Source organism: Vanacampus margaritifer, chromosome 9, assembly GCF_051991255.1.
Source record: "Vanacampus margaritifer isolate UIUO_Vmar chromosome 9, RoL_Vmar_1.0, whole genome shotgun sequence".
Taxonomy (NCBI): Eukaryota; Metazoa; Chordata; class Actinopteri; order Syngnathiformes; family Syngnathidae; genus Vanacampus; species Vanacampus margaritifer.
The window spans coordinates 17900146-17916712 of record NC_135440.1 but is presented as its reverse complement, the minus strand read 5'-3'; the positions used below and the strand labels follow the sequence as shown (position 1 = coordinate 17916712).

Here is a 16567-nt window from a genome sequence, read left to right as displayed (position 1 = left end):
GTCACCATGTTCAAACATTAACTCGGAACACTGTGGGCCCTTGTTTTTTTTTCTTGTGTGTGCAATCCATAAATCGTTTACCTGGAAGCCAAGACAGGACAGGACACACGCATACACGCAGGGACATTCCTCCAGCCTCTTTAGGAGTGTGAGTGCTTCAGTACTGTACTTTTGTATGTTTTTGTGTTCAGCCTCCAACTGCAAAATGGGCGTGTTGCAGCGCTGAAAAAATGTTTAACATTCTTATCATTCAGCTGCCTTTGCAAGAGGCAGCAAAACGTAGAGTGAGAGGCGAGGGCAGGCCCGGGCCGAGCAGAACGACATATTACCTCGAGGGGGGAAATTTTACAGTCGTCCCTTAGGGACATTGAAAAAAAAATGGTACTACAGAACCAAATGGATTAAAAGTTTCCTGTAACAGCTGATTTGTTTTTAGAAATGCATGTTGGGGCCGTATTAAATCCTTTCGGCAGCCCTATATGGCCCACGAGCCGCAGGTTCACCACCTCCCTGCACTTCTCGCAGCACTCCTTCGCATTCATGCCGCATTAGTCACTGCTCCATTAATTACTCAACGTGCAGTGTCATTGTGAAGGCGTTGCTGTCAGACAACAGTGTGGAAACATGTGGCTCATGTTTGTTGTCATGTATGTTCTCAGGTCCCCCTCTCTGAGACCAGCCGAGGGCCAGCGCGGTTACGGCGGCGACAGACATGCCAAAACCGGACCTGCTCTGCTTAGTTCAGCTGCTGGACGGCACCATCGAGACCTTCCGAGTAAATGTACGACACAAATCGAGACACAGTTTCCTGCTGTGAATATGAGGAGATCATATGTTGCTGCTATCTGTCACCGCGCTCGGCTAATGATCGTCGTGTCGGAGCGCATTGCTTTCTTTTTTTCCTCCCATTGATCCGGATCTCCTGTTCAGCGGTGACCTTGGTTTCAAGGGCACGTTCACCTCCTGCAGTTGTCACACTTGAGAGGCTTTTGCCTTATCAGCACGCCGTGTCAAACGAAGCACGCAGGCGATATAGATGCTAATGTGCAGCCGCAGCGTTGCGCTCTCAGGCAGCAGCTGTGTACCGTCTTTGTCTGAATATTAAAAATGCAATATATACTCCCCCCACACACACACACACACTTCCATCACACAATGCATTGGAATGAAAACTTTCCCCCCCGCTTCCTGCATATAACACTCGAATGCAGCAGCTTCATAATCTGCTACTAATTACTTCTAGCCGGGCACAGTGTAACCATTTTCTTCCTACTCCCCTTTGCATAAGCTGCACACTGATTAGAGTGTACAAAAGTACCATTGAGGCAATAATATCTGTCAACAGAATATTTTAAGGCTTTTTTTTTTGGCAATAGGAATAACTAATAGCTTCATCTGGAGGCGGCTTTTATACCAAACTCATATTCGACTATTCAGATCTGATGGCAGTAATGGATGTGATGAATGTGTATGGAATGGTTTGTGTTCAAAATGTCTCGAGCTGAGTAAGTATTACATTTCTAACTGACAACATAGCTCAATTAGTTGCAGTGTGCCGCCATTATCCACTTGAATAAATCAATTCCACATCTCAAATAGTTGCTTACATTCTAAAGAAAAAAACATTTGGTACAACTTACATGTCATATTTACCTGTCTTCTATGACTGATATCACCATACAGTATCTCGTAGTATGTAATTACCACAACATACACCAAGTGTGGAGCTGATGTGGCATCTGTATAGCTGAAGTTTACAGTGGAGTTTCGAAAGTGCTGCTGTATGTAGCTTGAAGATATCCCACTGCAAAAACTACCCAATATTATAGCTTTGGCACAAAAGGCTCCATCAATCCATCCATCCATCCGTTTTCTATACCGCTTACTCATTAGTGTCCTTGGTGAGCTGAAGTCTATCCCAACTTACTTCAGATCGGATTGCTAGAGACATACAACCAGTCACACACTCTAAAAACACATTTGGGTCCAAAATAACCCAAATAAGGGTAAAAAAAAATGGACAGATCCTCTTCTTGGGTCATATGAACCCAATTTTGAGTCAAAAAGTGGGTCATTTTCTATAAAAGAACCCAGACAATTGGGTCAGATCCTCTACCTCTGTCAGTTTGACCCACTTTTGGGTCAAAATTTGGGTAATTTTCTATAAAAACAACCCAGAAAGTTGGGTCAGATCCTCTATTTGGGTTAATTGGACCCAACTTTGGGTCAAAAATTGGGTCATTTAGTACAAAACCACACAGCAAATTGGGTCAAATTGATCCATAAAGTGGATTGGTTCATAATTAGGTTATTTTTTACCATCTTTTTTGGGGGGTACACCTGGAGACAATTTCTAATCTTTTTTTTCGGAGGGGGGCACAGAACTGGAAGCACAGTGAGAACATGCTAACTCGACATCAGAAGGCCTAAGCCCAGACTTGAATGTAGAGTTTCAGATCCATGAGGCAGATGTGCTGTCTCAGCACAAATATAAAAAGATACATAGTCACGTGATTATTGTAATGTGGGAGGAAACCACAGTACCTGGAGAAAACCCACACATAAAGGAGGAGCCGAGATTTGAGTTCTCAGAACTTCTCAACAGTAATACAAAGGCTGTAATACAAAGTTTTTTTTTTTAATGAATATATAAAAAAAATATGGTATTCTTTTAAAATGTACATTAGCCAGATTGAACTGCTGCATTCAAAAAAGTCTTTCCATATGATTGACTGTCTAGTGTTGTCACAAATCAAAAACATGGATACATTGAATATCCTACTGTATATTTATTTACCGCAATAGTTCAGCAAATGTCCTTCCAAGTGTTGGCCGCGCCTCGCGTCATATGTTGTGGTCCGTGTTTCAGAAGCAGGATGATGGTGTGGTTCTGTTGGACCAAGTGTGCGACCACCTGGGCCTGCAGGAGAGGCAGCTCTTCAGTCTGCAGATCAGAGAGTCCGGCGCAGCCGTCACCTCAATCACAGCCAACACACACTCGCCTGTGAGCACTCACTCTTCTCAATCTCATGCACCTTTTTTTTTTTCTCTCTCTCTTTCATAAACCAGCCACTGTAACACACTGCACTTGCTCAGTGCTGTTAAACCACAGGGTGTGCTTGCATTGTGTGTTTTTTTATATCCTCAGAAAGCCATTATGTTTAATGAATTTCTTTCTCTTAGAGATGGTTGGAGCCCGAGAAACCATTGAAGAAGCAGATGAAAGGTGTTTACCGGACAATTTATTGCCAATTTTCTCCCATTCCGAGTACATTTTGACATTTACAGAGAGGCTGTGTGATGATTGAAGTAACTGTTGATTTAAGACGACGCTGACGCAGTGACATTTCTTCCGCAGGTCTTGCATGTCCCTTTTATCTAAACTTCCGAGTGCGCTTCTTCATTTCTGATCCCAACTCTCTGCAACATGAACAGACCAGGTGCTTTAAAATGTTTGCCTTAGTTTGTTATGTTTTGTATTTGGTAGGCACGACATTTTGTAAACACGCACATTCGCACAATGTTTTTATATCTGGTAAAAGAAAAAATGATGATAAATTTTCTATGCATTAAATAATTTAAAAGTATTTTAAGTCTCTGTAATGTGTTCCCTGCAGGAACCTTTACTTCCTCCAGATCAGGAGTGACATTAACGAAGGCAGGTTAGTGTGCACAAAGAGCCCCAACACAATCCAGCCCATTTGTGTACACTTTTACAGCTGTTCTATTGTGTCACGGTGATTACAGGTTGCAGTGCCCGCTGAGTTCGGCCGTAGTGTTGGCCTCTTACGCCGTGCAGTGTAAGTCTCCCAGAGCAACCTGTGATTAATGACTTTAGAACGCCGCTGTTGAATGTGCTCTCGAGTCCTCTGCGATTAAAAGTATTGGGACACCAGGAAGTAAAAGAATAATCAGGAGTTTCCCCAAAATTTCCACAAAATCCAAAGTATTTAAATGTCTCCAATGTCTTTGGTAAAATGACTTATCGGAGACATATTATGATTTTTTTTTTTCCTGTTCAAAACAGTTCTTATGTGCTATAGCTTGTCAAAATACCCGGAGGTTCAAGAATTTTAGAGCACTGCACACATCCTATCTCTTGTCTCGCTGAAAGTAGTCCTTTAGGGGTCGGTCCTGTCTTATGCGCGCAATTGAGTGGACACTGGTGGGCCAACGATGAGTCCGCCTTTTGTTACCATGGCGACTGGGGGAAGCCTGAACTTTGCGACTAGAGTGACTTATTTTTTGTAAGAGCAGAGGCCAGAATGTGGATGAAAAGAAGCTAAATCCCATAAAGACAAATTGATTTTTTTTTTGTCTTGATAAAGCACATTATACACTACTAAACTGTGTGTATGTGGTATATAGACATATTACATGAATCACAAACACCCACCAACAGCCATAACGTCGACAAGCAATCACGTATGTGCCGCTTATTGGAAGCTAACGCTATTAGCCAACGTCAAGCTGTGCATCCACCAAAATTGATGCAGCTCTGCTTACTGTTTGGCTTTGACGTATCTGGTATTTCTTAGGGTGTTTTTTTTTTTTTACACTAAATTTTTGCCTTTCCTATGACATTCCTCTCTCCTACAACGTCCATTACTATTAAATGTAAATTAGGCAATGATGTTATTTAGCAACTTTTAGGACAGCTAATAGCTACTTTCCCTACTGGGGAGTTGGCAACACTGCATCGTAGAATTCCAGGCTGTCGCTTGAAAGCGGCTCTGGAGCTTCCTCCAGCCTAGCTGATCATGTCATGAATGGAGAAACTCAATGTGGTGCTGGTTATTTTTTCTAGTGATATAGGTCAAGGTGCAATTTGATATCATATGCAAATTAATTAGACCAACTGATGTAGCAAAGTTGCAGAAGTGCAGAACGGTCTGCTCACAGGAAAATTTTCATCTCAGCTATAACCCAATAAAGAGTAAAATGTTCCCTTTAAGATGACCCTGTGATTTGATTCTCAAGAGGTGTGTCCCAAGTCATTTGCCAATATAGCGTTCTATCTTCTCATGACCTCTTCTGTTTGACCCGTAGCTGAACTGGGGGATCACTGTCCATCCCAACAAAGCGGTTACTTGTCAAAGTGGCACTTCATCCCCGAGCAGGATGAAAACTTTATATCCAAAGTGGAGGACCTGCATCCAAAGCACAAGTAATGTGATTCATTGCATCCATTCAGACCCCCTGCTCTGCTTTGCAGTCGAATCATTGACTTGACTGCATGTGTGTATGTTCTCTAGGGGTCTGAAGAAAAGTGAGGCAGAGTTGTGTTTCCTCAATACAGCACGGACGTTGGAGCTTTATGGAGTGGAGCTGCACGCTGCCCTGGTATCATGGCCTCTTGCATTAAAACTGCTATTTCATGCTCTACTTTCCTTTCATGGCTGACATTTCTTTCACACTCTCACTTCTCTCTCTCTCTCTCTCGCTTTCAGGACACCAACAATGCCCCTTTAATGGTGGGCTTGGCATCAAGCGGCGTTGCAATATTCTGTAATATGATTTGCTCTAGTTTCTTCCCCTGGTGAGTGATGGCAACGCAAATCAGATTGTTTTGTCTATTTTCTTTTGCAACTCAAGTTCACAACAAATGACATTGTCCCGAATGATGTTGTTCCTATGCAGGGGGAACATTATCAAGATTTCATTCAAGAGGAAGCGCTTCTTTATCCATCTCAAACAAAAACATGTAAGTGTTTTGCTGTTAATAGTCGGTGATCCATTGTGTCATTTTAAGGGTGTACTCAAGTCAAAAACATTGTTTTACCCAAGGGCACTTGAACATTATTTTCGGTCGACAGCAGATCTGCAAAAACATGTCAGCCTCCTGAAATGTCTAAAAAGAGTGATGGCCATGTTATTATTATTATTATTATTATTATTATTATTTTCTATAAAATAAAAACTTTTCTGGCAGCACGGTGGATGACTGGTTAGCACATCCACCTCCGAGTACAGAGGACGTGAGATCGAGTCCGGGCTTCGGCCTTCCTGGGTGGTGTCTGCATGTTCTCCCCGAGCCTCTGTGGGTTTACTCCGGGTACTCCGATTTCCTTCCGCATTCCAAAGACATGCATGGCAGGTTAAATGAACACTCTAAATTGTCCTGAGGTGTGATTGTGAGTGCGAATAGTTGTTCGTCTGTGTGTGTGCCCTGGATTGGCAGGCAACCAGTTCAGGCGGTACCCCGCCTACCGCCCGAAGCCAGCCGGGATAGGCTCCAGCAACCGCCGCGACCCATGCGAGGAATAAGCGGTTCAGGAAAAAGAAAATGGAGAAGCTTTTCTGCATTATCTGCATTATCATATACCCCGAGGAGGGAGGGCTCCGCTTAGGTTGATGTTCTGATAAATGCACACGCCCCCGGGGCTGTCACTTGCTTGCATGTATTAGCACTAGAATTGCCACATCCTAGCTAAGTAAAAATCATAAATTATTTAATGCGCTAGCTTTTACTGTAAACGTCCATGTGTACAAGCATGTGCTACTGGCAGGATCAGCCATCCGCCAGGGCCTGCAGCGCCCTCCCTCCCGTCCTTCACCATTGCGAGGGAGCGCAGCTAGCTTGGCCAGAGCCGAGTAGAGTAGGAGATAGAGCGTGAGAAACATGCTTGTCACCAAAACTTGCTTGCTTCGCATGGAGTTGACTATCTAAAGAACAAGTAAGAGTACAGACGTAGAGTCTTTGCTCGAATACCATTATTGGTATTGATGCATCCCTAATATTTTTATTCTATGCGGCATACAACAGTAGAAATGATGTGACCTGAAATTCTGCAGGGGGAGACCCAAAACTGTGTGGTGTCGCTAGTTCTACTGTGTCCAAAGACTTGTAAGAACCTGTGGCGCTCCTGTGTGGATCATCACTTCTTCTTCAGCTGCAACCGCACCGCTAGGAGCCCCAAACACGACAACAGCACAGTTCATTCCTACAGGAAGTTGATAACTCACCACCTGGGCTTGGCAAACAGTAAAGATGAAAGGTGCCTTTTAGTTCATGCATGTACAGTATACAGTATAGTATGCATGACATAAATGCAGAATTATTATGATGATTATTATTATTATTAATTCATTCATTTATTTTCTTTAAAAAAATTTTTTTTTTACACCTTTGGCAGTGGCCCAGTTTGTCAACGTGTGGTGGGCGGGATGGTGTGGAACCCTGTCCTGCGGCGGTCCATTTCATCAGAATATTTGGAGACAAAGAGTCTACCATCTAGATCGCCCCCCAGCACTCCCAACTGGTACAACTACCATCCAGTCTAGAGTCCCCAAGTCTCACCTGACAGAATTCTGGAATCATCATCATAATCTTCCTGATTCATGTCTTTGTGGCAGGCGGAGTACTCGCGTTCGCCACGGTATCCTCAAAGCCCGTCCGTCATCCATGGAGCTGAGCAGTGAGCTAAAAGACGTGCCCGAGGGAGAAGACGTCTTCTACACGTACAGGACGTCCGTCAGCAGCAGCAAGGACAGCGAAGGGGACACTTCTCTGCATCAGTGTGTATTTTGTCTTTTTTTTCTTATTATTCTTAGCGTTTTTCACTAAACTCCTGACAAACCTTTGCATAGTTAGTGTGTTAACGGCGATTTTGGAAGCATTGCTTTAAGAGAGCTTGAATTCATCCTCTTGAGGACAAGTATGTATCTGAATCAAGAGTATGCTTGTTAAATGGAGAAGTGGCGGAAGTCGGAGGAAATAAAAATTAACAGCGCAGCCTGAGCCTCACTTGAGCTGATTGAAGAGGTGGAGACTGTTTTACATCAACTCAGTCAGGCAAGAAAGGTTCATCAGACAGTTTTGACAGATTTGTTTCCCTTCTACTGTATGCCATCAGGGTCTATTGGTTGTATAGTTAACCCTGATCCCACCACCCACTACCGCTGTTCATAGCCTACATGAAATTTCAACAATTTAAGCAATTACGCTGTCAGTCTAGTGTCTAGACTGCCTAAATGCATGAATCTCTTGGGGTGATTTTATACTTTTTTTTTCAAGAGCATAATATAATAAAGTAAAAATTGAAAGGAATTTAAAGGCTTCATTGTGAGGGCTTGAAAATGTGTATCACATATGCTGTGTATGTATATATATATATATATATATATATATATATATATATATATAAAACACTGGCCTTTGTTCTAGACATCATGTCTCAATTCTCGCTGGGTGCGTCATTCTTTTTAAACAAATACACGCCTCCATCCCCCCCTCAGGGGAAAAACAAAACAGGTGGTGACTGAAAATTACCTAAGCTATAGCAACGTTTCCGCTTGGCAGCACAATCCAGTTTGGTTCACATAGGCGTGTTACATGCTAAATCTACACTATGGACACTATTTGATAAAATAAGGTACATCAAGTTTAACCATGACAAGGGTGTATGAACACTGTCGAACCAACTTGATGATTAATTGGGCTTACTGTAAAATGTGATCTGCTTTTTAATACATGCAGTATCTTACGATAATAAGATGATTAATTTCCTCACTCCTATTACAATCCTTAACCAAAGGTTTGATGAGATCTTGTTGCAAGCTGATGACAGTACAACTGAAGAGGAAGGCATCAGCAGCTCCATCTACAATAACAAGGTACTTTATTAAATGTAATTTGGCCACGCCTTTATTATGTATGGTATACTGAATTTTGTGTGTTTTGATTATGAGTCTCTGTGTTTATTCAACAGGCCCTCAATGATGGCGACCTGCTGCTGATTCGCATTGCTCCTGATCACGAGGGAAAGTTTGGTTTTAATGTTAAGGTAAGTGCAAAACGGTTACATTCCCTCTTGTGGTTCTTATTGCGTGTTTGTCACTCAATTCTTGCTATTTAACTTCCTTTTAGGGTGGGGTGGATCAGAAGATGCCTCTTGCCATATCCCACGTTAAACCTGACTCTCCGGTAAGAACCAAATGATGCAAGCACACACTTAGATTATCTGTCTGGCCACCAGGGAGTGGATCTGACTGAATGACTTGACTTAAAAACACTTGTGTCACATGCTCCTATTATCATATTATGGTATTAGCTTATGGTTTTAGTCTATCTTAAAATCTTTGATAGAAAATGTTATTCTGTGATTGACTGGCAACAGTACGGGGGTGTACCTTGCCACTCTCCCAGTCAGCTGGTATAGATAGTTTCCAGCTCACCTGCCATCCTAGTGAAGACAAACGTTATTGAAGATGAATAGAGGTATTTTTATACATAAACAATAAATTGGACATTTGCAGGTTAGGAATTTCTACCCTTGCAATTTATTGTAGGGTCATTGTGACCAAGCCCCATGAATGTTCTGTGCACGCATGAGTCATTTCTGCAATCCTACAGGAGGTCTATCTAGGCCACAGTTTGAACCCATAGATGACATCTAGTTAAGGAAGTTTTGAGTAGGAAATAGGGGAATAAATAAAATTACTATTCATAGTGGGAGGGAGTGAATGGGCAAAAATTTGTTTTATAATTTTCTTTGGAAATTGTCGAACTACAAATATAACCAAATTTACACAGCTAAAGTTCTCGCTGCTTTGAAATCCTAAAGCCACATCCACCTTCATATAAAGTCTAAGACAGTCTCCAGTTGGCGGCTTGATACTGTATGTGGGCGGAGTGGAAATATTTGCTGTTTAGTGACGCTTACTTGTTTTCCAGGCCGGTCGATGTGAGCCCAAACTGCTGGAAGGAGACCAGGTGGTGCTCATCAACGGTAGAGATATTTCTGAGCACACACACGACCAGGTGGTCATGTTCATACGGGCCAGCAGAGAGTCGCACTCCCGAGAGCTGGCCCTGCTCATCAAACGCAAAGGTCTGCTCGTAGACGCGCAAATGGCAGAAAACGCGCGCAGGCGGAGCCTAACGTGCTCCGATTGTCCTTGTATTCCAGGTCCTGGCCGAGCAGCGGCGCTGCTGCTGCTGCCCCCCGCCGTCACCCTCACCAGTCAATCCCAAGTAGACGGAGTACAGTCTCCCGGCCAGTCAGAGCGAGTCACGACATTGGACGAATCGATGCGACAGGTGGAGAAAGGAATTCAGTCAGGAACTCTGTGCTTCCACTTTGAGGTATTTGAGTTAAAGAGATGGATGAAAGTTGACTATTGTAGTTGCTGATGATATCATTTATATTTTATTTATCTATTTATTATTATTTATAATAAATACATTGTTATTAAATAAATCATTTATTTATTTTATTATTATTATTATTTTTTTTATTTATATGTGCAGTGTTATGAAATATTTTTCACGAAGCACATTCGGAACTGGACATTTCCTACTTTGTATACTGCACTAAAAAAATTTAATTACCATTCTAAACAGGATTTAGTGCGTCTCTTTCTGTTATGTGGCATATAGTAATGATCCTTTTAAGTACTTTTTTTTTAGGACAGAAGCTGGCCCTAATCCTCAACTGGACCAACATACTCTGGTTATTTGTAGTTACTGTTTGTTTATGTGAGTTCACTAGTTTCCATTCTTATCATTCCCAGAATTTATACAGGAGGAAGCCCGGCTTGTCACTAAGTTGCGCTCGGCTTCCCAAGAACATGGACAAGAATCGCTATAGGGACATTTTACCCTGTGAGTGCTTCCCGTCACTCCCTTGATCCTTTCTCCCAGCCAACCTTAAATAACTCGCTGCTTTAGCACCATGCAAGATTTTATTTGGCGAGGTGTGTGGATATGCTCTCATGCTCATGTCCCACTCTGCTTGCAGATGACGCGACCAGAGTCAACCTCCAGGGTCAGGATGATTACATCAATGCCAGCCATATCACGGTACGCATACAGCGATGGATTTACAGCACATCTCTCGAATGGATGAATGTAAATCTGTGTGCTTGGTTCGTTTCTTAGATGGCACCTCCGGTTTCTGGGGAGTGTTTACGTTATGTTGCAGCTCAGGGTCCACTGCCGCAGACCTGCTCTCACTTTTGGCAGACTGTTTGGGAGCAGCAGTCACACACCATTATCATGCTTACGACTCTGACAGAGCGGGGAAGGGTATGCATACGACTCTTATACATCTTCACACTGCAAAAAAAACACATCTTTGCTCAGGAATTTCTATGAGTTAAACAGCCACGGAAATACAGTACTGCACATTCTAACATTTTGTATAGTTTTTTGAGAGGCGCAATAACTACATGGATGATAATTAAAAGGCTTACCGGTACTTTTGATTTTGGCTATGTGAATGTGCTTAAATAAGACAATTGTGTCACATGCTGTAATATATAAAAATAATAATAGTTATAGTTTCAAGACTGATTTACTAAGACAGGCTTAATGACTACAAAAAATAATGGGTGAATAATAACGAATGGACTGGCAAAAAGAAAAGACCCCCCCACCCCCCAAAAAAAATAAATAAATAAATGAATAAATAAAATAAAATCAGAATTTAAATTCAGCATTTATGAGTGGAACGTCAACGTTATCATTGTATTGAGTAATGGTCAAATTGATACATACTGAAATAACATTTATTTTATTAACTTGTATGACCACAACCTGTCTGTCCGTTCGCACGCACGCAATGTAAATGTCACTTGAGTTGGAGAAATAATTACTGAATTCCGTAAAGCTGGGATATCTGCGATTGGCTGGCAACCAGTTCAGGGTGTACCCCGCCTACTACCCGAAGCCAGCTGGGATAAGCTCCAGCCCCCCCAAGCGGTTAAGAAATTGGATGGATAGACAGTTGTAAAAGGCACAAATTACTTATTTTACCTGTTGTCCACATTATTCATGCAGAGCTTTCAGTTGAGTTGATACACTCATACAAGTGTATGGAAAGACATCATCATCAAGGTCTTGAATAAATAAAGTGCGCTTCCTAGCATCTTGCCTGTTGCTTGGTAACCTGAAGCTCTCAGTAATTGTTCGTTTTTCTGATCTCCGTCAAGTGCCTTGACATTTGCCTTTGTAGAGACTTTGCGCGCACACACATTGGCAATCACTTCACAGCCTGCTCCTGACGAATCCTCGATTTCTCCCTAGTCTGCAAACGTACACCCGTTTGATTTCAAGAGCAAGGAAATTATATCCTGACTGATGACTCAAGCCCGTCCAAGTAACATCATTTGCTGCTCGCTGTGATGCATTTGCAGACCAAGTGCCACCAGTACTGGCCGCATCCGCCGGAAGTGAAGGATTATGGCCACATGCGGGTGAAGTGTCATTCAGAGGAGTGTAACCTGGCCTACGTGACACGGCAGTTCACACTCACAAACACTCAGGTACAATTGTAGAAGGTTGTTTTTCATACTTCTCAATGCTTTTTTTTTGGTGCCTTTTATTAAACTGTTGTGTTTTTCCACTTTTACCAGCACTTTCCTGCTCTTTCTCTTTTCTGACTGCTCAGCATTATGACATGCAAAGTACTGGGCTATGCCGCTTGATAAATTAATCAATAAAGTAATAGGCTAGACACCGGATGCTTGCAATCTGTGCTTCCAAATTTTGTGGAAACATTGGCGAACCAAGCAAGGTCCATAAGGCATGCTTTGAAGAACACCTTCAACACCTGTAAGATGAACCACATTGGAGATGGTGAGCCAGCATGACCAGTTCCTTATAGTGTGTATTAACAGAAATTATAATAACGGGGAAGTCGACTCTCCCAAAATTCTTGGCAAAAATATTTTCTATGCTACGAGTCAAAATACGGTATTCTGGTTATTATTGGTTAGTGGAATATAAGATATGAATTAAGTAGCAAAATCCAGCAGTTTTTATCAATATCAGCCATTTGCTGTGGAGTGAAAATGACATCACAGTTGTTCAGGTCTCAGGTAACAACCAATCACAGCTCAGCTTCAGCTTCAGCTTCAGCTTCAGCTGTGATTGGTCGTTGCCTTGAGCCCTGGTCCCTGAGCAACTGTGATGTCATCAAAATGGCCGCCCCCTGTGATGATGGATAAAAACGGCTGGATTTTGCTGCATAACTCATATTCCACAAATGTAACGTTAATCAGAATGTCATGTTTAGACTAATGAGGTCACATAAAACATATTATTGTCAATACATGTTTAAAGTTGACTTCCCCTTTAAGTCCTAACCTAAAGTACGTTGCTAATGACATTTTTCATATTTGCCCTAAATCCCGTTTTGTCGTCTCCTTCACCTCTTTACACTTTCAAGCCGGTAGCGCTTGCTGCAGTTGTCTACATCTCAAAACAGCTCTTTAAAATGTTGCCATGGTTACAGGTTGGGCAATGGATGAGTTTTATAACACAGATTAAACTTGGGCTGAATTTTGGGTACTACACACTTGAAATGTTTACCCACCAGCCAATCAGGAAAAAAAACGAGGCAGTGCTGTACAAGGTTTCCGTGATGTGAATGTAAAACAGGTTGAATAGAAGTCATAATATCACAGCATGGTAATGGTATTATTTATATAATCCGTCAGGGAGATGCAAGGCTGTGACTCATGTTAAATGGAACACCTAAAGGCCATGGTGCATTTTGCTTTTAATGCTAGGAAACATGAGGAGGAGGGGAATTCACTTGAATGGCAGGCGCCGGTAAATCCTATGCATTGGCCCTTCAACTCCGAATCTCATCGTTGCATGAGCGAATCATGACAGCCGACACAGCAATAGTTGACTGCGACATGTGCCACGGCTGTGCCATATGTCCTATCTCCGCGGGAAGTTACCAGCAGCCAGCGCACGGTAATTTCCGTGTAGGCGGGCTGCTGTGTACACAGGTAATAAAGTGCCACATCCAAATAGAGGCGTATGCAAGGAAGGGGCAGGTGGGTTTACATGGCGCGCGCACACTCTTCATAGTCATATAATCAGATCGGATTTTCCACATTAACGTCCCGGGTGAACCTCACAATGCTCAAGAAGGCAGGAAGTATGAACGTGCTCACATGCATGCTCAAATACTCCGGTGTGGGCCCATCTGTTACCCTGGCGGTGCTAGTTAATCCCTGCATGAAGTCACAGGCCACACGCCCGTTTAAATACACACACAAAAAACACTCAACTCAGCTCTTCTGTGCTCCTCTCGTCAATCCTCTCCACCTGTTTATCTGCTTTTATCGTTGTCGACACCCCGCACTGATCTTACCTCAGGATCACGTGCGCCGGCGCTTTTTTCACCCACAACGCCCTGTGCTCTTTGTCTTCTCACATAACAAACTCTTGTCTGGATGGATTTTTAAAGTTATAAAAGGGGAAGTCAACCCCCCCAAAAAATTATTGGCAATAATGTGTTTTATCCAGCCCCACTGGTCTAAATACAGTATCAAAAGGCAGCCATTTTGCCACTTGCTGTTGAGTGAAAATGACATCACAGTTGCTCAGGTCTCAGGTAACAACCAATCACAGTTCAGCTTCAGAAAACAGGCGAGTTGTAAATGGTCATTGCCTGAGCACTGAGCAACTGTGATGTCATCTTCAGTTGACAGCAAGTGGCTAAATGGACGCCCCCTGAGATGGATAAAAAGAGCTGGATTTTGCTTCATAACTCATATTCCAAAAATGTAATAATAATCATCAGAATGCCATGTTTAGACTAATGAGGTCATATATAGCATACTATTGTCAAGAAATGTTTACGGTTGACTTCCCCTTTAACTCATCCAGTGGCATTGACGGCTATAGACGTCAAAGATCAATGTAAACTTCACTGCATGTTGTTTGTTGCCAACTTGGTACGAGATGTGGCGGTGAAGTATTCACACTATAATTTAATGTGGCGGCTCGAAATCCCTCTAATGATTTTCTTTTTCTGTCTCCTCAGCGGGGTGAAGAGCGCGCCGTCACACACCTGCAGTACGTAGCGTGGCCCGACCACGGCGTACCCGACGACCCTTCCGAATTCCTTATGTTCGTCAGCTCAGCCAGGGAGAGGAGACGAGCCGAAGAGCCTCTCGTGGTGCACTGCAGGTAACGCATGCCCCAATTGAACACACGCACCCAACGCTGTTCGCTCCAGTCAAACGCTTCTCTTCCAGCGCCGGGATTGGACGGACAGGTGTTCTGATCACCATGGAGACGGCTCTGACGCTGTTGGATCGGGGGCTGCCGGTGTTCCCGCTGGACATTGTCAAAACACTGAGAGATCAGCGAGCCATGATGATTCAGACCACGGTACACTAGAGCAAACATAATCTGTTCCGGGAGCATTTGTTGAAATGTCCCATAGGAAATCATGGATAATCTCAAGGATGATCATTGAAAGCTGTATTGTGGCTCACTAAATTGATTATTTTCTTTAGCATGGTGGCTTTATAATAAATAGCAACACGATTGTTCCTTTCTGCAAATCCTTTTAATTAAGTTAGAATAGTGTAGTTAATTTGTTTTTCATAACATGTATTTGACAACAATAGATCTTAACTCATTCACTGCCATTAACAGCTATAGACGTCAACAAGAGTATGAAAACCTATTAAAAAAAAAAAAACATTTAGAAAAGATATAAAATTTGTGATTATTTGTGAGTTAACTAGTGAAGTCATGGGATTAATTATGAAAAATGTTCTTCTTTAAAATAAAATAAAAAGTAATTTAATTATTTTTTTATTTTATTTTTAATAATCTTTTTTTTAAAGAAAAGATTAAAAAATGAAGGGCGTCAGGCGATTACATTTTTTTATCATAATTAATAGCTTGACTTCACTAGTTAACTCACGATTAATCACAAATTTTATATCTGTTCTAAATGTACAATAAGAATAAAAATTCTAGGTTTTCATACTCTTGTTAACAAAAGTGGGAAAAATATTAAACTAATAGAAATAGTTCAAATGAATTTTTGACCTCTATAGTGAATGAGTTAATAAGAGCACCCTGATAAATGTTGCCAGAACGTACAAATATCTGCCGTTTTTTTTCTCTCTCTAACGTTTTATTTGGTCTGCTTCAGTGTCAGTTCCAGTTTGTGTGCGAGGCCATTCTGCGAGTCTACAAGGAGAAGCAAGGGGGATCTACAACCTCGTAGCCCAAATCAGAAACAGCACCAGAGGAAATTGAACCTCATAACTTCCACTCGAGCGACTCCCACCGAGGGGCTGACAAGCACCGCAAGAGATTAACCTCTGCTGTGCCTGCGGGGTCGCTACACAGTCTGGATGGGAATTATGTAGCGTCCAAGCGCAGCTGGATGTCAGCTATGTAGCCAAGATCAAATAGGACACTTTGAATCTTACATTCGTCTGCCTTACGTTGTGCCCATAGCGCTGACCAAGCTTGAATGGGATAACACAAAAATGAATGAAAGCTACTAAGCTCAAGAAAAAGTTTGGCGTCTGCAAGACGACTGATGGAAGAGGGCAGAGTGATTGTTGTAATGTGTAGTTTATGTGCGTGCCTTTTAGTAGAAGAGCAGAAGTCTGTATACTACAGAAGATGCTGTGTGGGGTACTGTGGTGTTACTGCCACATTTCACTTAAATTATTCTCACGATGAAATAAACAGTGATTTGTATCCCCTTCGTCTGCTTTATTAGGCTCATCGCTATGCAATTGTGAGCCGTGCGTCTGCATTGTGGTTGTCTACGACCGTGCATTATTGGCAACA

General features: G+C 42.3%; 2 protein-coding genes across 5 annotated transcripts in view; one reads left to right on the top strand and one right to left on the bottom strand.

Annotated features, from left to right (window-relative positions):
- sgk2b (serum/glucocorticoid regulated kinase 2b) overlaps nucleotides 1–143 on the bottom strand; it is a 10494-nt gene extending 10351 nt beyond the window's left edge. The window contains exon 1 of the mRNA XM_077576210.1: nucleotides 82–143. Within this exon, the coding sequence (XP_077432336.1) occupies nucleotides 82–127 (46 nt within the window). The 5' untranslated portion in view covers nucleotides 128–143. The remainder of the gene's footprint in view (nucleotides 1–81) is intronic.
- Nucleotides 1–16474, top strand: part of ptpn3 (protein tyrosine phosphatase non-receptor type 3) — a 17842-nt gene extending 1368 nt beyond the window's left edge. For 2 of the 4 annotated variants that reach the window (XM_077576195.1, XM_077576196.1), the window contains exons 2-26: nucleotides 660–781; nucleotides 2870–3004; nucleotides 3184–3226; nucleotides 3359–3440; nucleotides 3618–3662; nucleotides 3748–3800; nucleotides 5050–5167; nucleotides 5256–5343; nucleotides 5451–5539; nucleotides 5641–5704; nucleotides 6796–6998; nucleotides 7137–7262; nucleotides 7357–7518; nucleotides 8538–8616; nucleotides 8712–8786; nucleotides 8870–8926; nucleotides 9677–9833; nucleotides 9912–10087; nucleotides 10516–10606; nucleotides 10743–10804; nucleotides 10883–11029; nucleotides 12139–12267; nucleotides 14787–14932; nucleotides 15001–15136; nucleotides 15915–16474. In XM_077576195.1, coding sequence (XP_077432321.1) covers nucleotides 713–781; nucleotides 2870–3004; nucleotides 3184–3226; nucleotides 3359–3440; nucleotides 3618–3662; nucleotides 3748–3800; nucleotides 5050–5167; nucleotides 5256–5343; nucleotides 5451–5539; nucleotides 5641–5704; nucleotides 6796–6998; nucleotides 7137–7262; nucleotides 7357–7518; nucleotides 8538–8616; nucleotides 8712–8786; nucleotides 8870–8926; nucleotides 9677–9833; nucleotides 9912–10087; nucleotides 10516–10606; nucleotides 10743–10804; nucleotides 10883–11029; nucleotides 12139–12267; nucleotides 14787–14932; nucleotides 15001–15136; nucleotides 15915–15989 — 2607 coding nt within the window. In that variant the 5' untranslated portion in view covers nucleotides 660–712 and the 3' untranslated portion in view covers nucleotides 15990–16474. Of the gene's footprint in view, nucleotides 1–659; nucleotides 782–2869; nucleotides 3005–3183; nucleotides 3227–3358; nucleotides 3441–3617; nucleotides 3663–3747; nucleotides 3801–5049; nucleotides 5168–5255; nucleotides 5344–5450; nucleotides 5540–5640; nucleotides 5705–6795; nucleotides 6999–7136; nucleotides 7263–7356; nucleotides 7519–8537; nucleotides 8617–8711; nucleotides 8787–8869; nucleotides 8927–9676; nucleotides 9834–9911; nucleotides 10088–10515; nucleotides 10607–10742; nucleotides 10805–10882; nucleotides 11030–12138; nucleotides 12268–12357; nucleotides 12581–13515; nucleotides 13744–14786; nucleotides 14933–15000; nucleotides 15137–15914 lie in introns of those variants that run through there. The other 2 variants (XR_013295362.1, XR_013295363.1) reach the window with 2 other exon arrangements.
- Nucleotides 16475–16567: the final 93 nt, after the last annotated feature.